This window comes from Carcharodon carcharias, chromosome 17 (assembly GCF_017639515.1).
Source record: "Carcharodon carcharias isolate sCarCar2 chromosome 17, sCarCar2.pri, whole genome shotgun sequence".
Classification (NCBI taxonomy): Eukaryota; Metazoa; Chordata; class Chondrichthyes; order Lamniformes; family Lamnidae; genus Carcharodon; species Carcharodon carcharias.
Window position 1 is genome coordinate 22,381,505 of NC_054483.1, and position 18,859 is coordinate 22,400,363.

The 18,859-nt window shown below is 42.9% G+C and overlaps 1 protein-coding gene across 5 annotated transcripts in view; it reads left to right on the plus strand.

The window, feature by feature from the left end:
- The window catches only part of LOC121290207 (AP2-associated protein kinase 1-like), a 135,269-nt gene that overhangs the window by 63,601 nt on the left and 52,809 nt on the right, over nt 1-18,859 (plus strand). For 4 of the 5 annotated variants that reach the window (XM_041210487.1, XM_041210490.1, XM_041210489.1 and 1 more), the window contains exons 10-12: nt 1,637-1,791; nt 7,569-7,843; nt 16,542-16,763. In XM_041210487.1, the coding sequence (XP_041066421.1) occupies nt 1,637-1,791; nt 7,569-7,843; nt 16,542-16,763 (652 nt within the window). The remainder of the gene's footprint in view (nt 1-1,636; nt 1,792-7,568; nt 7,844-16,541; nt 16,764-18,859) is intronic. The other variant, XM_041210492.1, reaches the window with a different exon arrangement.

Below are 18,859 nucleotides of genomic sequence, written 5' to 3' on the forward strand. Positions count from 1 at the left end.
CTTTCATAATAACTTAGAAGAAATCCCCAGATTAATTGCTCCCAAGTAAATCTTCACCAAGGCAACAATAATCCATAAACTTTAAACAGACACCAGGCAAAGCACATTTGACTGTACAAATTCAAAATGGGGTTCCTTTCAATTTGGTTCCTTTTCAGATCCAGTTGTAAGGCTTACAGGCTGGTTAGATCTTACATGCCTTACCTATACACACAAACTCGTTTCTGTACATACCTGGCTTTCCCTTTAAATGTAAATTTTCTATTGTATTACTAGTTTTTTAAATTTGAACTCTCCTAACAATAATCCTTTCATTCCACCAATTTTGTTAGTGATATAAACACATTGCTAGGTATCCCCCAGCTAGGTGCAAGATTTTACCCATTCTTTTGAATGGTTTATTCAACAAATGCAAATGTACTCTTTACCTTCTATCCTTACGTTTATCTAATTAACATCCCAAACTACTATACATCAAAGCACCCTAACTAACTGGTTCTAATCCAATTAAGCTGCACACACAGTCCTTACTACAAGTTCAATATAGAAATAATTTGTAATAACATAATTGACATTAATCTCTTCATGACATACGTCCCATCCCTGTTGCCCCTTGACTTGTCCTTTGCTGCTCAGCAAGCTGCCTGTCTGCTTGCAGTGCTCCTGTTGCTTCTGACAAGGTAGAGCCTCTCCCTTCAGGTTGCTTTCTTCCGATAGTCTTCAGGGCAAAATTGCAGGCGCCACTCCTTTGATGTATTTCCACTTGTATTGGGTAGGGATAAAATTGGAGTTTAGATTTGAATGGCATTTTTAAGTGATAAATGGAAATCATCAGTAAATAAGAGGAGGTATATTTTGGTTTAAGTGTTGGCATTCAGAAGGAGGTAGCATAAGTAGACAGATCACAGAAGGGCAAACCGAATCCTTAGTTTTGTGTCCAGAGGCATTGAATTCAAAAGCAAGGAGACCCTTGTATATCTGTACTGTACTTTTTTTGTAAGGTTATTAGTTAGGCTGCAGGCTGAAGATTGTTAACGGTTCTGTCCCCATGGTAAAAAAGGTAGTGTTGATTCACCAGGATGTTAGCAGCAATAAGACACTATGAAGAGAGACTTGGCACAGTTTTGATAAGAACTGAAAAGGTTGAGGTGACACGTTTGCATTCTTGTAGATGTCGAAAGATTGTAATGAGACAATTGATTTGTTTCCACTAATCGCTGATATGATAACTAGAGGTACAAAATTATGATAAGAACTGTTCTTACCATAAAATTTATAAATCTCTGTCACACTGTTGAAGCTGCATCTGTCTGTGAATCCTTTAGAACAGAAATTAATTGCTTGAAAAATTGGAATATTAAAGGTTATGAGGAATCAGAAGCAGAGTGGGATTAGGCCAGATTGTGAATGTCGTGAAAACAATGCAGACTTGGGCTGGTAAAAATGATCTGCAGCATTCTATGATCTCTGCTCTGTGCTATTCGTGCTGTCTGCACTTCTCCTGAACAAGATTGTGGCTCTCAAAGAGAAAAGTTGTGGAATAGGGGATAGACAGACAGATGCATGTAACAATGCAATGTGTTTTGGTATCTTTCCCATGTATGAATTGCAATTAAATATTGCCCTCGTTTCTCAGGCTCACAGACCCAACTCCTCCCACTGAGACTTCGATTGCTCCTCGCCAAAGGCCCAAAGCTGGGCAGGCTCCAGCCAACCCGGGGATGCTCCCAATTCAACCTTCTCTGACACCGCGAAAGAGGCCATCTGCCCAGGCAGTCATACCGCCAGCAGGTCTGAGAGAGTGCATCGTTGTTTTAGGCACTTTGTTGCCATACAGGAGAAGGCCATTTACTATTCACCTCTGGATTGCTTCAATAAGAATGTTTGATACAGCAAGTTTTGCCCCTCAATATATTTGACTTACACTCTTATGGCTTTCTGATTTTGAGAATTTAATAGAAAGTTAACATTTTTTGGTTCATTTTTGATGCATACAATGTTAGTGGTGTTCAACAAATTCCAACTTGATGTCCGACTGCAAAACCTGCCATGTTGTGGGACACACTTATGAATGAGGAGAAATGTAAATTTCTGGTTTGACTTGGACACCCCTGAATCTGGCTGTTAGGGAAGTAAGGAGTGCAGAATGGGCTTCTTCCTGTTCCGCCCAGTGTTTTCTGATAGATCCCTGCAGTGAGCTACACTGACTCAACTTGTCTGGCCCGGTAAATGCAGGCTGTGGTTTAAGGAGGGTGAGCTGCTTTTCATATCATCATGCTTATATTGCAGACAACATCTATTTCAAATGACCTTGCTGAAACATCACAAGGTAAAGTCAGATGAAGAAGGCCATTTAGTTTACTGTAGTTCATCCAGGTAGCCTTGGTAGTTTCCCCAATCACAAAATAATTCCAGAGGTTTTCTCCCCGACGACTCTACCTCTAAATCCATTCTCCTTGTTGGTTTTATTATGTGAAGAACTGACTGACATGGGTCCTAAATTTAACTTCTGCTAGTTTGAATCTCAGGAGGTCTTGTGCTCAATGGTCGCGTCCCTTCCTTTGAGCCGGAAGCTGCAGGTTCAAGTCCCGCTGCAGGATTTGTTGGCCAAGGAAGGTGCGTTCATAACATGACCAAACAGATAGAGTATCAACTTGAAAATCTGTTCAACATCTGCCAATGGCAGGTTCGAAGAGCAGGAGAGATTTCTGGTCAGCCATGTAATGGAAAGAAAATTGGAGCTTCTACCATCACTATTCATAGCTCTGGGCTGCAGCATGCATGTAAATGTTAAGTTCCAATAGCTGTTTGACCATAAAGACACAGACCAAGACTGACTCCTTCAAACAGAGTTTTATTCTGGTGCCTGAAACTCCACAGGGTCTTTGTCTCACCTGTTTTCCCTTTTTGTTCATACCAAATGGGTGCTTAGCTTGTTAACCAATAATTACCATTAAACCTTCTTGAGAGTCAACTGTTTCCTTTCCCAACAGGACAAGCGGATGTCTTAGTTGGTTAAACAGCTGGTATGGATCAGATTGAAGCAAACAGTATGGGATTCATTTCCTGTTCTAGCTGAAATGGATTTGGGACCTGCCTCCTTGCCCTGCCCGTGGTAGAGGTCGTAGCGTTGCAGGTTTGACCTTTGGAAAGAGAACTGGAGGAGAAGTTTGAATCGCTGCTCCCTTGGTCATTGTCTTGAAATAATTTTCCAGATCTACCTTCCCCATACCATCTTGTGTACCTTTCATAAGATCATTGCAAGCCGCCTTCTTTCAAGATTGAAAAAAAAATTCAGATCCCCCATTCTCTCCTATCACGAAAGTCAACCTTATAGCTCTTGTCTGCATGATCTCTTTTGCCTGACTGTTTCTCTTGTGCCTCAGTGCCTAGAACTGGACACAGCAAAGGTACCGTCTGATCAGAACATGATGCAGTTTGATTGTGACTTCCTCTGACTTGTACTGCGCTACTTTGGCAATGTGATTCAGTGTTCTCCTTCCTTATGGATTGTGGCTCTGCAGCAGGTGGACAAATTGAGTGTCGGGTTTGCTAGGACTCCTGGATTTATTTCAACATTTCCCTTAGCTACTTCAACAAGATCCATGGAGTGAAAAATATCACCTGCTTTTGTTTTGCTTTCCATATTTTCTGCAACCCACTTTCCAATCCCTGAGCCACCTCAGAATTATTTCCTTCCAGCTGGTACCGTCTGCAAATTTAGACAAGCTGTGTGTTTCTTGAATCACATCGCTGAACTAAGTTAGAAATCAGGTCCCACTTCTAATCCATCAGCTCTTTTTTCTCCAGTCTAGCACACTGTCACGCACTCTTTTCTAATTCCTTATTCACTCCCAAATTTCACTTGGGAACCACGCAAGCTTGAGCTTAATTGTATCCTTCTCTGCAGAGCCATGTCAGATGTGTTGTTGGGTGTCAAGGTGCACCATGTTTTGGGGTTACCAGTTGGAATATTCAATCCAGAAAAAAGCTCCCCCACTTCTCTTGAAGTAGCGCCATGGGATTTCTTATTTGAAAGGCTGCACCTCGGATGCCGCACAACATTCTCAGTACTGGCACTGGGATTGTCAGCCTGGATTTTGTGTTGAAGCCCCTGGAATGGGGTTCAAACCCTCAACCTTCTGAATCAGAGTGAAGTGTTGTCCACTGGGCCACGATTACTTCAATCTCATTTTTGTCAAATAGATTAATTCTACTTGGGTAACTCTGCATGTTGCTTCTGAATGTTGATTTGTTCCAATCCTCTGACTTCATCTCTGCAAGCAATTATTTGGAGGTAGTAATCATTCAATATATTAACCATCTGTGCCATCCTATACAACCAAAAGTCCTCTTGCATTCTCCTACGTCCTCCTCCTTTTTCGATTTCCCTGCCCCATCCCTCCTCTTGGTGTGCTTTATCTCTCCTTGGCCTTGCCACATCCTACCTCTAACCACCTCCAGCCCACAGCCCTGCAGGTTATCTGTACCCTTCCAGTTCTGTGCTCTTGAACATCGCTCATTTTGTTAGCTCCATCATTGTAGCTAGCCATGTGGAAGGAATTAACTCGGTTGTGTTTTGACATTGTTCTTGGCACCAGACTACTGAACTCTCAGTACTTGGCTCTTGTGTCATTGTTATGTTTCAGAAAAATAGACGAAGAATCCAATTGTGATAACACGGCAACTATGTCTCACAATGTCAAAAGTCGTTGAAACCTTAATACATGGAAGTCCATTGTAATAATGACTCAACTTTTGGCTCAAATATATGTTGCGTCCTGAAGGAGCATCATTTCTGAATGTACCTTCAAGATTATAATTGTCATTCATTAAATCTATCAAGTGCCCGTTGCAATAACAGAAGACCAAAGCTCTTCACCTGTTAGTTTGATTTCTACGACTATTTTTGTTGCCTCCTATAAAATACGATCTGTATGACCATGCTATTCAATGAGAGTAATGAATCCAAGTTTTAGATATAGTTACTGCCTTATTAGGAGTAGAAAGATATTTAAGACCTGGAGGTACCAGCAGTTTTGATGGGGCCTTTTTCCAGTGCGATGTTTTGTAAACTAGCCCAAAAGATTGCAGAAAGTTGATTTTGTGCTGGGTTATAACTTGTGCTTGAAATTCCTCAATCATTTGCACTGGTTTGTAGGATTTAGGGGTAAGCAGAAGCGGTAGCTTATTGTATTTAACTTCCCTCTGTGGTTGAGGCATTCGCAATTGGGTATTTGACATCCTGCCAAGGATGGGAAAGGCAAGGAATCAGACTGGCTGCAGTTGCACTTCTGGGGGAGTCCACCTATTGATATCCAGCATCTCCCAACTTGATGAGTTGACCCATTGAGTTCTTAGGGGTCAGGTAGCTCAGTTGGCTGGACGGCTGGTTTGTGATGCAGAGTGACGCCAACAGCTTGGGTTCAATTCCAGTACTGGCTGAGGACACCATGAAGGACACGCCTTCTCAACCTCGCCTCTCACCTTAGGCATGGTGACACTTAGGTTAAACTCACCACGGGTCGTGTATCTCTGATGAGAGAGCAGCCTATGGCCCTCTGGGACTTCTGGCAACTTTCACTTTCTCTTGTTGGTCAACACCTTGTTAGTGCATTGAGTAATTTTGTGTGGTGCCTGGAGGCAAGTTGTTTGTTCGCCATGTTAGCTGCTGAGAGGTGCACAGTGTGAATGAGGCAGTTGAAGAACAGATGGACGGCTACACTTAATCAAATAGTAGTGTCCGCCAAGCAAGAAGCTATAATTCTTGGAGAAACAACATGGTTAGTTTGAAGAAATTAATTCTATCAAAGCACATGTCGAACTAACTTGGCCAGCGCTAACTTTCAATCCAGAAGTGAGTTTGATTCTTTGAAACAATAAAGTTGAAAATCATCTATGTGCATTCAGCATTTCCCAAAGAAAACATCTTACTGTCAAAGCAATTATGTCCCACTTAATATGTTATTGGCATGTGAAATTAAACTGTCAAAAACGATTTGGCTCTATTCATGTTGTCCATGTCTTGGACATCAGAGCTCAGTGTGTTAAAGACAGTGGAATAATTGACTACTTTTTCTTATTTTGTTCCACTGATTTCCTTTTAAGCCCAACCCTTGAACTGATGATTGATGTACATACCCTCAGATGTTGTACATCACAGTGATATTTGATGGCTTGGCTTTTATCCTGTCTTCACTTGTTACTTGTGAGTTTAATTTATTAAAAGTGAACACAGCAAAATAAGGCTTTCAGACATGTTGTACAGTTGCAACATTTCATGACATATTCAAATAAAATGTCTTCCTCACTTGAGTGCTGCTCTCACCTCTCGCCCCCAAATTCACGCTCCATTACATTTTTCCTTGTCCCTGTTTTATTGAGACTAATGTTATCAATGCACCTTTGATCATTCTTCAGTCTAAGCTATAGACTTATATTTTACTGCACCTTGTTCTCCCTTTCTGCATCCTGAGTGCATTACAATTAAAACCTGTCACTCTCTTTCTTACTTGTGATTCAACTTTAGAAGGACTCCAAAACATTGGGCATTCCTTCCCTCCCTCAGTCTCCCCATTCCTTTTCCAACTTTTGGAATCATAGATATAACATCAGCAATCTCTCAGTCCTCTAGCACAACACCTTGTTCTTGGGAGTTATTAAGTATGTGTAACTGCTGCTGCTGTTCCTTCCCTGGATTCTTTTTCAAAGAAATTAGGAGGACTTCACTTGCATTCCTCAAGTTTCATTGCACCCCTCTGCATTTCCTTTAGCTCCTGAGCAATCTTGGTTTGCAGGTTGCATTCTCCATTTAATTGGTGTTCATTGAATCTCTGTTTCCAGAGTAGCACATTATGCATTATTTTCATTGCTGCAAGTAAAAACCTGCAAGTCAAAACATCCTTCAGCTGTCAGGAAATGGGGCATCAAGAAAGCGCAGATTGTTCAGGTGTCTGTACTTTGGCTGTGTTCCATGTTAGAAACAACCCACTGTCTAAGTGGCACTCATCCAAAAATCGTAAAATCTTAGAGTACAGGAGGAGTCCATTTGATCCGTTGGGCTTATGCCAGCTTTTTAATAGAGCGGTTCAATTTCACCCGGTGCCTCTGCTTTTTCCCCTAACCCTGTAAGTTTGCCCCATTCAAGTTCGTGCCACCGGTCTTTTGAGAATTCACATGGAATCTTCTTCCACCACCCACTCGTGAAAAGGTTTCCTGATTTTTAACAGTCCTCTGTATGAAGACATTTCTCCTCAAACCCCCTCTTGTCCTTTAGCCAATTATTTTAAGTCTGTGGCCTCTATTGACTGACCCACTGGCCAGGGAAACGATCAGAGTATGTCAGAATACTTCTGTTGCTTTTAAAATGCTTTTAAAATGTCGCAAAGTATAATGGTATGAAAAGTAAAGTTTGATTTTCAGTTCCTGATTTTCGACTGAGTTATCTGTCTGAGATACCTTTTTGAAATAGGAATTTAGCTAAGCTGAAGATTTCGGTAAAATTTGTTTGAGGGTATGCCATTTCCATTACTCAGTTTTTCCCAACCTCTTCCTGCGTTTTCCAACAGGTGTTGTTCTGGGCACTGGTCACAACACCCAGCCCCCAGGCCTGCAACAGCCTCAGCAACAAGCAAAATCTCAGTTGCAGCAGCCGCAACTGGTGCTCCAACAGAAGCAGTCCCAGGCAGTGGTGCAACAGAAGCAGGCCCAGCCACAGCCTCAACCCCAGCCGCAAGCAGCAGGACAGCCTCCACCTGTCCAGCAACAAGCACCTGTGCAACCACAGCTCTTTGTCCAGCAACCGCAGCTTCTGCCACAGCAGCAACAGATGATGGCTCAGCAGGTGAATGTTACCGATATGGTGTTCTGTGGAAATTAACCTCATGTTCTTGGTAGAATGACAAACTTCGAGTGGGCAATTGTACTTTTTGTTCTCCAGTCTCTCCCTCGCTAAAATCTTATTCTTGCGTTGGGTAAAGATGGTCCAAAAGGGCAGTTTTTTCCCTTTGGTTCGTATTGCTTCCTGCCATCTTAATTGAAAATATCTGAAAATTGTGTTGGAAACCGACATGGCCCTAACAAATCTGCTTGTTGCAAATGAAGAGAGGCTGAGCAGGCTGGGCTTATATTCCCCAGAGTTTAGAAGAATGAGAGGTGATGTAATTGAAACATATTAAGTCCTTAAAGGGTTTCACAGGACAGATGCTGAGAAAATGTTTCCCCCTGGCTGGGGAATCCAGAACACAGGATCACAGTCTCAGAATTGTGGGTTGGCTAGTGAGGAGTGAGACGACTCAGAGGTTTGGAAATTATTGGTGGAATTCTCTGCCCCAGAGGGCTGTGGATGCTCAGTCATTGAGTACATTGAAGGATAGATTTTTGGCTATTAAGAGATGTGGGGAGAATCTAGGAAGGCAGAATTGTGGTAGAAGATCAGCCATGATCTCGTTGAATGGCTGAGCAGGCTCAAATGGCTATATGCACCAGGTGAGGAGGGCTCAAATGACCCCCTGCTTTCCCCACATTAGATTGTGACAGGGTTTTGAATTTACAAGGATGTACTTGCCAATTCGTTGTGTTTAAATGTTTACGCACTGATCACAAAAAAAACTATTGGACAAGTTTTCTTGAGTTTAATGAAGCAAGAGATTAGTTTGGTTGTAGTTATACCGATCTGGGTAAAATAATCAAAGGCAATAACTCTGAGGGTCCCCATACACACAGGTATACATTACAGAGTGAGGGAGGAAGGTTAGGTTGATCAGAATAGAGCCCGTAAGTAAACAGAATACAGTCACTGGTTCTGCTGGTTGGACATTCTTTTGGTGCTCCTGATGTAGATGTTTGATTTAAAGTTGCGGCTGTTTAATTTGGTTGTTCCTCGGGAAACGGCTGTGTTGAGCACAATTTCTATTTTAAAAGGTCCCTGTTGGAGGATAGGTATGCCTCTGGTTGGTCTCATCAGCAAACAGGGCTCAAAGCTTGCTCAAAAGGGTGGAGCAAGAGCAAGGCTCAACAGCATCATCTGGTCTGCAGTTTGTCAGCATCTCACCATCAACTGCTGCAAAATGTGTCTTTTTTAACACACAAAAGGGCCTTACTCTCTCCACTGTCTGAGTGGGGAATCCAAAGAAGGCTGATGTTCATGTATTCCAAAAGGTATCTTGATTAGCTCATGTCTCAAAAGTTACCATAGCATTGTCTCATGGCCTATGTGAGTAGATTTAATATCCCATCCTGGGCAGTTGAATCTCAGGTACTTGTCTTAATGCCTTGTTAATGACATCAGAAATAAGGTCCTTCACATTCCTCAGGGGTTTATTGTCTCTGGTTGGGTCTTTGCAGACCTGGCATCTCCATCGCAATAAAGTGCAATGTGAAATGCATTGTAATACAAATTGGGGCAGCCATTTTTTGGCTGTGATTTGCCGTCATCCTTGTGAGCATGTTATTTAGAAAAGTCTGTTCTTAAAAGTTCAAGTCCCAAGTTTCCAGCCAGTGGATTAAAAATCACTGTTTGAAATAATCACATCTTCATAACATGGTCAAACAATCAATCCTGCCCCTATTTTTTATTCTTAATGAACTAAAATTGTCCAGGATCAGCAAATAATATTGGTGAGAAAAAAACTATTTTTTAAGAAAGCAATAATGGTTGCCTTTTGGTTTATTCCGGCTCATTTGTTGGAAATGCTTCTCAAAATTTTAGGGGAGGCAGTGGCATAGTGGTATTTTCAAAATTGTGCAGTTTACCATATACCGTCTTTCGCTGTTAGTCCCCTCAAAGTGTATTACTTCATACTTCTCCGCACTGAACTTTGCCTGCCATGCTTCTGCCTGTTTCCCCATCCTGTCTGTCACCCTGAAGCCTACGACTATCAGCATTACCATGTACTAATTGCCAAGTTTCATATCATTTGCAGACTCAAGAATGCTATTCTGTACACCTGAATCAAAGTCGTCTTTAAAAATTGTTAAGAGTGATGGACTTAAACTGACCCATGGGAAAGAGCACAACAAACCACCACGTTGGTCTGAAAAACATCTGCCCCTTGCCATCCTTTTCTTCTTTTGCTGAACCAATTTTCTATCCATATTATCACTTTCGACTTAGCAGAATAATGGAACTCCATCAAATTGAGCCTCCTGTACGGCACTTACTCAAATGCTTTCTGAAAGCCCATGTATACAAAATCATTGATCAACTATCTCTCTCCTTTCATCCAAGAATTCAATCAGGATGGGAAGCTAATGAGAGCCACACACACACATTCGTGTTTCACCACCACATCGAGGCTGAGAAATGTAACTGGGTGTCACAGCAGCTGAGATTCAGGTGTGAGGAAGACTAACACCTTGTGCATCACACCTGTACCTCAGTGGAAACTATGATGGGTTTCCAAGATCAACCTTTCAAACTATTCCACTGACGGCTGGGATGTCTTAATTTTTAAACACTGAGCAGAATGCCTGAGCTGAGCTGTCCCAGCACCCTCCTTGTACTGGGGTCTTTTCAAGTTTTCTTTTTATTCATTCACGGGATGTGGGCTTCGCTGGCTGAGATAGCATTTATTGCTCAACCCTAGTTGCCCTTGAGAAGATAGTGGTGAGCTGCATCCTTGAACCGCTGCAGTCCATGTGGTGTAGGTACGCCCACAGTGCTGTTAGGAAAGGAGTTCCAGTATTTTGATCCAGCGACAGTGAAGGAACAGTGATATATTTCCAAGTCAGGATGGTGAGTGACTTGGAGGGGAACTTCCAGGTGGTGGTGTTCCCATCTATCTGCTGCACTTGTTCTTCTGGATGGTAATGGCTGTGGGTTTGGAAGGTGCTGTCTAAGGAACCTTGGTGAATCCTTGCAGTGCATCTTGTAGATGGTACACACACTGCTGCTGCTGTGCGTCAGTGGTGGAGGGAGTGAATGTTTGTGCATGTGGTGCCAATCAAGAGGGCTGCTTTGTCCTGAATGGTGTCAAGCTTCTTGAGTGTTGTGGGAGCAGCACTCATCCATGCAAGTGGGGAGTATTCCATCATACTCCTGACTTGTGCCTTGATGATGGACAGGCTTTGTGGAGTCAGGAGGTGAGTTACTTGTTGCAGGATTCCTAGCCTCTGACCTGCTCTTGTAGCCACTGTATTTATCTGGCCAATTCAGTTCAGTTTCTGGTTAATGGTATCCCCCGCCCCCAGGATGTTGATAATGGGGGATTCAGTTGAACATTGAACAACAAGGGGCATTGGTTAGATTCTCACTTGTTGCAGATGGTCATTGCCTGACACTTGTGAAGCATGAATGTCACTTGCCACTTGTCAGCCAAAGCCTGGATATTGTCCCGGCCTTGCTGCATTTGGACATGGACTGCTTCAGTATCTGAGGAGTTGCGAATGGTGCTGAACATTGTGCAATCATCAACAGACGTCCCCATTTCTGACCTTATGATGGAAGGAAGGTCATTAATGAAGCAGCTGAAGATGGTAGGGCTGAGGGCACTACCCTGAGGGGGCATCAACAACCACAATCAGCTTCCTTTGTGCTAGGTATGACTCCAACCAGTGGAGAGTTTTCCCCCTGATTCCCATTGACTCCAGCTTTGTTAGGGCTCCTTGAGCCACACTCGGCCAAATGCGGCCTTCATGTCAAGGATAGTCACTTTCACCTCAACTTGCAAGTTCAGCTTTTTTGTCTATGTTTGAACCAAGGCTGTAATGAGGCCAGGAGCTGAGTGACATTGGTGGAACCCAAACTGGGCATCAGTGAGCAGGTTATTGCTAAGCAAATGCCGCTTGATAGCACTGTTGATGAACCCTTCCATTACTTTACTGATGATGGAGAGTAGACTGATGGGGCAGTAATTGGTCGGGTTGGATTTTTCCTGCATTTTGTGTACAGGACATACCTGGGCAATTTTCCACATAGTCAGATAGATGCCAGTGTTGTAGCTGTACTGGAGCAGCTTGGCTAGAGGTGCGGCAAGTTCTAGAGCACAAGTCTTCAGTACTATTGCCGGAATATTGTCAGGGCCTGTAGCTTTTGTAGTATCCAGTGCCTTCAGCCGTTTCTTGATATCACACGGAGTGAATCGAATTGGCTGAAGACTGGCATCTGTGATGCTGGGGAGCTCCGGAGGAGATCGAGATGGATCATCCACTCAGCACCTCTGGCTGCAGATCGTAGCAAATGCTTCAACCTTTGCTTTTGCACTGATGTGCTGGGCTCCCTCTTCATTTAGGATGGGTATATTTGTGGAGCTCCACTTCCAGTGAGTTGTTTCATTGTCCACCACCATTCACACCACAGATGAAGTCCCATCTTCACATTGAGGATACTGTCCATCATGTGTAGCACGACCACCATGCGAAATGAGATACATTTCAAACACACCTAGCAACTCAGGACTGGGCATCCATGAGGCACTGTGGGCCATCAGCAGCAGAAGAATTGTACTCTAACACAATCTGTAACCTCATAGCTCGACATATCCCCCACTCTACCATTACCATCAAGCCAGGGGATCAACCCTGGTTCAACGAACAGTGCAGGAGGGCATGCCAGGAGCAGCACCAGGCATACCTAACATGCGGTGTCAACCTGGTGAAGCTATAAAACAAGACTACTTGCATGCCAAACAGCATAAGCAGCAAGTGCTAGACAGAGCTAAGCAATCCCACAACCAACGGATCAGATCTAAGTTCTGCAGTCCTGCCACATAGTCGGGACCACATCTCCAAAATGACTGTGCAGTGGTGTTATGACCGATGCAGTTGGTAAAGCGGAGTTATTTAAAAATTCCAGAGGGAAACTTTAAACAATTGTCATAATCAATAATTTTAAGTGTTATGTTTGAGACGCAACTCTAAATTCAGGATTCAGACCACTAGTCCTGGAGGCTTTACATTAACTATTGAAACATTTTATTAATTTACACAGGTTAAAATATATGTACACATGGCTACAAATTTACTATTACTATAACTTAGAACAAATTCCCAAACCAACCTCCATCAAGGCAACAACAACCCATAGACTTAACCAAAACACCAGGCAAAGCATTTTCACCATACAAATTCAAAATGAGATAAAAACAAAAAAACTGCGGATGCTGGAAATCCAAAACAAAAACAAAAACAGAATTACCTGGAAAAACTCAGCAGGTCTGGCAGCATCGGCGGAGAAGGAAAGAGTTGACGTTTCGAGTCCTCATGACCCTTCGACAGAACTTCAAATTTAAAATGAGGTTCTTTCCACTGTGGAGCCAGCTGGAGGGTTGCAGCTGCCTTTTGATCTTACATTGCCTCTGCCTACACCCCCGAAAAATGACTGAAGTTACACCTACCAGCCCCATTGAATGTTAATTCTCATTGTATCATCAACCTCTTTGAAGTTCACCTTTTAACAATGAAACCCCCTTTCATAATACCAGTTGTATTAGTAATGTAAATATCTTGCTTGGTCGCTGTCAGAAAGGTGTCAAGTTTTCACCCAACTTCTTGAATGCTCTATTCAAAAAATGCAAATACACTCTAACTCTCTGTTTACACCTCAAACTAGATCATGTTAAAGCACTCAGATTACCTGGCTTTAATCCAGTTAAGACATACGTGCAGACCAAACCTCTATTTTAAAAGAAAATTTTTTTCCAAAACATTATTTATATATATTATTAATAACATTAATAGCTTCATGACAGGTGGTCATTCCCCCCCAGTACTGTCAAGGACAGATACATCTGCAGCAGACAGGTTGGTGAGGATGAGGTCAAGTATGTTTTTCCCTCATGTTAGCTCCCTCACCTGCCACAGACCCAGCCTAGCACCAAGTCCTTTAGGACGCAGCCAGCAGTGGTGCTACAGAGCCACTCTTGTAATGGAGATTGAAGCCCAGAGTACATTCAGTGCCTTTGCCACCATCAGTGCTTCCTCCAAGTGGTGTTCAACATGGAGGAGCACTGATACATCAGCTTAGGGAAGACAGTACGTGGTAATCAGCAGGTTTCCTTGCCCATGTTTGACCTGGTGCCATGAGACTTTATGGGCTTCGGAGTCGATGTTGAGGACTCCCAGGACGACTCTCTCCCGATTGTATACCATTGTGCCACTGCCTGTCTGTCCTGCCAGTGGGACTGGACACACCCAGGAATGGATGCTGGTATCTGGGACATTATCTGTAAGATATGATTCCTTGAGAATGACTATGCCAGGCTGTTGCTTGACTAGTCTATGAGACAGCTCTTGCAATTTTGGCACTAGCCCTAGGAGGACTTTGCATTGTCGACCAGGCTGAGTTTGCCGTTTCGGTCCAGTTTCATTCTGTTTTCGTAGCTTCATAGCAATTTGATAGGCGTTTAAGAGTTAACCACATTGTTGTGAGTTTGAAGTCACATGTAGGTAACCACATTGTTGTGAGTCTGGAGTAGAGCAGGTAAGTGAACCAGATGGGTTCCATCAGTGATTCGACAATGGGTTCATAGGCATTATTAGACTTCTAATTCCAGATTTTTGTTGAATCCCACCATCCCATCCCATGCCGTGACGGGATTTGAACCCAGGTCCCCAGTGGATTACTAGTCCAGTGACAATACCACTGCGCTATTGCCTCCAGTGAATTCTGCAGCTTAAATTGGCAGTGTCCTTCGTCAACCTTTCACCAGCCAAATGCTTCACATTTGGTCCTGAGGCCTGGCTGGGACAGTTGTGTGTTTTTAGATTTGATTGGTTGAAGCTGAGATTTTAGCTTAATGTTTGACAGCTCTCAGGTATAGTCGTGGCAGTTTACTCGTGGTGCACAGTGAAAGTGAGCAATGATAGCCCGTGCTGAAAGGTAAAAGTTTTCTGTTGGCTTAAAATCATTTGAAATATCAGAAGTATATTAAACATCAAGCTTTATCTTTTCTTTATTTTATAAAGCATTCCATTGAGGATTTGTCTGTCTTTCAGGAAGTCTGTGCTAAACAGGGATAAACAGTCTGTGTTGAAATCAACAAACACAATTAAAATGGAGAAAATTATGTCATCATCCTTTATGATTTATTTTTTTCGTTAATGTTCAGAATTATTCCTTCAGTCTGATCTTCAATATTCTGTTTTGGTTCATGTTTATTCTTTTGTGGTGTGTTCAAAATATCACTGTCAATTTGTCAACTCAATTTTCTATCTGTTGAGTGCATATGCAGGTCCTGCACAGCATTATTACATCAGTTCAGTGATGGCTTGGGAATGGATTTTGCATTCATTCAATTGCCTCTGCATCAAGAAGGTTGGCTGCATCCATACTTGTGCTCCTAAGTCCTATGTTCATACAGTATAATTTAAGGCGTTGGCTGGGACCGGGGTGGGGGCAGTGGCAGACTTGAAGTTAGAGTTGAGACCACAACCAGATGAGCCATTATCTTATCAAATGGCAGAGCAAGCTCGAAGGACTGAATGGCCTACTCCTGCTCCTAAATTCCTATGTCCCATGTCCTATATGACATCTTGGTTCAACTGATAGCAACTTTGGGCCTGAGGCAGAAGACTCCAGGTTTGGGTTGAAGCCAGAGGTTGAGCAAATGCAACCGCGCAATTGTGATTGAGACAACCCTTTGAGGAAATGTGTATAACCAAGGCTCCCTGATCAAGTGTATATGGAAAATTTCATGCCATTTCACCCTGTGTCCTGTCAAGAAGTCGTCCCTTAACCAGTCATGCAGGAAAGAAAAAAAATTGATGTGTCTGTAGCACTAAATGGTTGCCATGTTTATGTAGTGTTAGCTGTGACTCCGTGGGTCGTATACGTGCCTCCAAGTCAGAGGTCATGGATTCATTCAGGATTTTAGTACAAAAGTCTAGGCTGACACTTAGATGCAGTACTGAGGGAGCACCACACAGGCTGGGATGCTGTCTTTCAGATGGGACATTAAACTGAGGCTCTGTCTGCCATCTCGTAAAAGATCTTGCAGCACTGTCTCGAATTGGAGCAGAGGAAGTTATCCCTGGTGTCTTGGCCAATATTTATCGTTCGATCGACATTACTCACTAAGATTATCTAGTCATAACCTCAACGCTGTTTGTAGGAACTGGCTGTGTGCAAAAGTACATTTCTTACGCTGCAATAGTGACTAGACATCCAAAGCATTTCATTGGTTGTAATGCATTTTGGGCCATCCTGTGGCTGTGAAAGTTGCCATAAAAATGTAAGTCTTCCTGCATACTACACACCAAATATGTTACTACATGGTATGAAACATTTCAATGTGTGTAATTCGAATAAGGCACTCTGTGATTATAGTCAGTTTGAACTCAATCTACTTGCTACAGAGGTGTGCTTATCTTTTTGCAGCCCCAATTTTTCAGTGATGTTACGTGATACCACGTGATACATAATGCAGAATCTGTGTGTGTACTGGCCAGTCATGTTTTGGGAATGGTGAAAATCCAGTCTTGCCTAATTAGTTATTTCACGTTTTTCATTTTAATCATTTCTTTTGTGTTTTACATTATTGTTTTTAAATATTTTCTTTGATCATTATTTTTGGGTCTCTTTTATTTGCATGTTTCTGTGCCAGTACCACATCATGCAGCAAGCAATGCAACATGCTCAGATGATGCAGAATTACTATCTCCAGCAACAGCAGCTTGCCACAGCCGTGCAGCAGATGCAGTACGTGAGCCAGCAGGCTGCCACTGCCCAGCCACAGCTGACTTCAGCACTCCCGCAGCACACACCATTGCCCCCACAGCAGCAACATACTCCAGTACCACAAGCAGCCTCTCAGGAACAGGGAATGGTAAGAGTTCACAAATGAAATGTTTAACTTTTCGAGATCATCGTTCTGCAAAGAGAAAGTATTGAGTAAGAGACAGTTGCACCTGCTAAACCTGTTTCAACACCGAACCGAGTGTAATTGTGGATTGTATGCTAGTTTGAAGTTTTAAATGAATATTTCTTTATCTCTATAAGTTATCAGCTAAAACTAAGTTTGTCCTTTGTTCCAGCTTTAATTTTCTATTTCCTACAATTTACTATTCTTGTACCATCCCAGTTCCTAAATCCAGCATACCATTCCATCCCACAGAGTATTTAATGATATCCAGCTATACCTAACTCTATAAATCTCTATTCCTTCTCATGATTGGCTAAACATGCAGAAAATCTTTGAAAAGACATCTGCAACTTTGGAGGGGGAGGGAAAATTTCTACTTTTCATCACTGTTGAGTTTTATTTAAACTTAACCTTGTATCCTTTAGCTTTGCCCTTGCAGTTGAATTTAGACAGTTTGCTTACATCTGCATAGTCTATTCCCCTCAGCATTATGAAGAACAGCAGGACAAATCTACTGCAGCCAAGCACCATCCCATTAGTCTCCTCTAATCATAAGCAAAGTGATGGAAGGTATCATTGATTGTGCTGTCAAGCAGCACTTACACAGCAATAATGTGCTCAGTTTGGGTTCCACCAGGGCTGCTCGGCTCCTGACCTCATTACAGCCTTGAACCAAAGTTGTACTAAAGACCTGAACTCATCAGGGGAGGTGAGGGTGACTGCTCTTGACCTCAGGCAGCATTTGTATGAATGTTGTGTCAGGGAGCCCTGGCAAAATTCAAGTCCATGGGAATTGGGGAAAATGCTCCACTGGTTGGTGTCGTACCTCGCACAAAGAAAGAAGATTGTGGTTGTCAGAGGCCAATCGTCTCTGTCCCAGGATATAGAGATCGGAGTTCTTCAGGGTTACGCCCGAGGTCCAAATATCTTCAGTTGCTTCTTCAATGACCTTCCTTCCATCGTAAGGTTAGAAGTGGGGATGTTCACTGATGATTACGCAATTTTCAGCATCATTCGCGTTTCCTCCGTTAGTGAAGCAGCCCATGTCTACATACTTAAGACCTAGACAATATTCAGGCTTGGGCTGACAGGTCACAAGTAACATTCGTGTCACCCAAGTGCCAGAAAATGACCGTGTCTAACAAGAGAGAATCTTAACCATCTCCCTGTGGCATTCAATGGCATTACCATTGCTGAAACCCCCACCATCAACATGCTGGGGTCTACAGTTGACTAGAATCTTCACTGAACTAGCCATATTAATACTGTGGCCACAAGAGTCAGTTGAGAGGCTGGGAATTCTGCAGCGAGTTACTCACTTCTTGACTCCTAAAGTCTGTGCACCATCTGCAAGGCACAAGTCAGGAGTGTGTTGTAATTACCTCCACTTGCTTGGATAAGTCTAGCTCCAATAACGCTGAAGAAGCACAGCGCCATCCAGAATAAAACAGCCCACTTGATTGGCACCCCATCCACCACCTTCAGCATTCACTCCCTCCGCCACTGATGCACAGTAGCAGCAGTGTGTACCATCTACAAGATGTACTGCAGCAACTCACCAAGGCTCCTTCGACAGCACCTAGCAAACCCATGACCTCTACCATTTGGACGGACAAATGCAGCAGAAGCATGGAAACACCACCACCTGCAAGCTTCCCTCCAAGCCACACACCACCCTGACTTAGAACTGTTTGGGTCAAAATCCTAGAACTCCCTTCCAAACAGCACGGTGGAAGTGCCTGCATCAGGTCAACTGCAGCAGTTCATGAAGGCGGCTCACTATCATCTTCTCAAAGATGGTTAGGAATGGGCAACAAATGCAGGCCTTGCCAGCAACACATACATGCCATGAAAGGACGACAAAAAACAAACTGTCCGAGGAAATTCATGTGAAAGTGGGATGTTTTTGTGGTGAAATATTAAGTGAGCTCTTAAAAGTCTAAAATGGAAGATCCCTAAGTTTTTAAACTGTGTCCCCTAGTTATAGACTATCCCTCAAGGGCAAACATACTTTCAGCATCCATACTGTCAAGTCCGCTAAAGATTTTGTATGTCTAAAA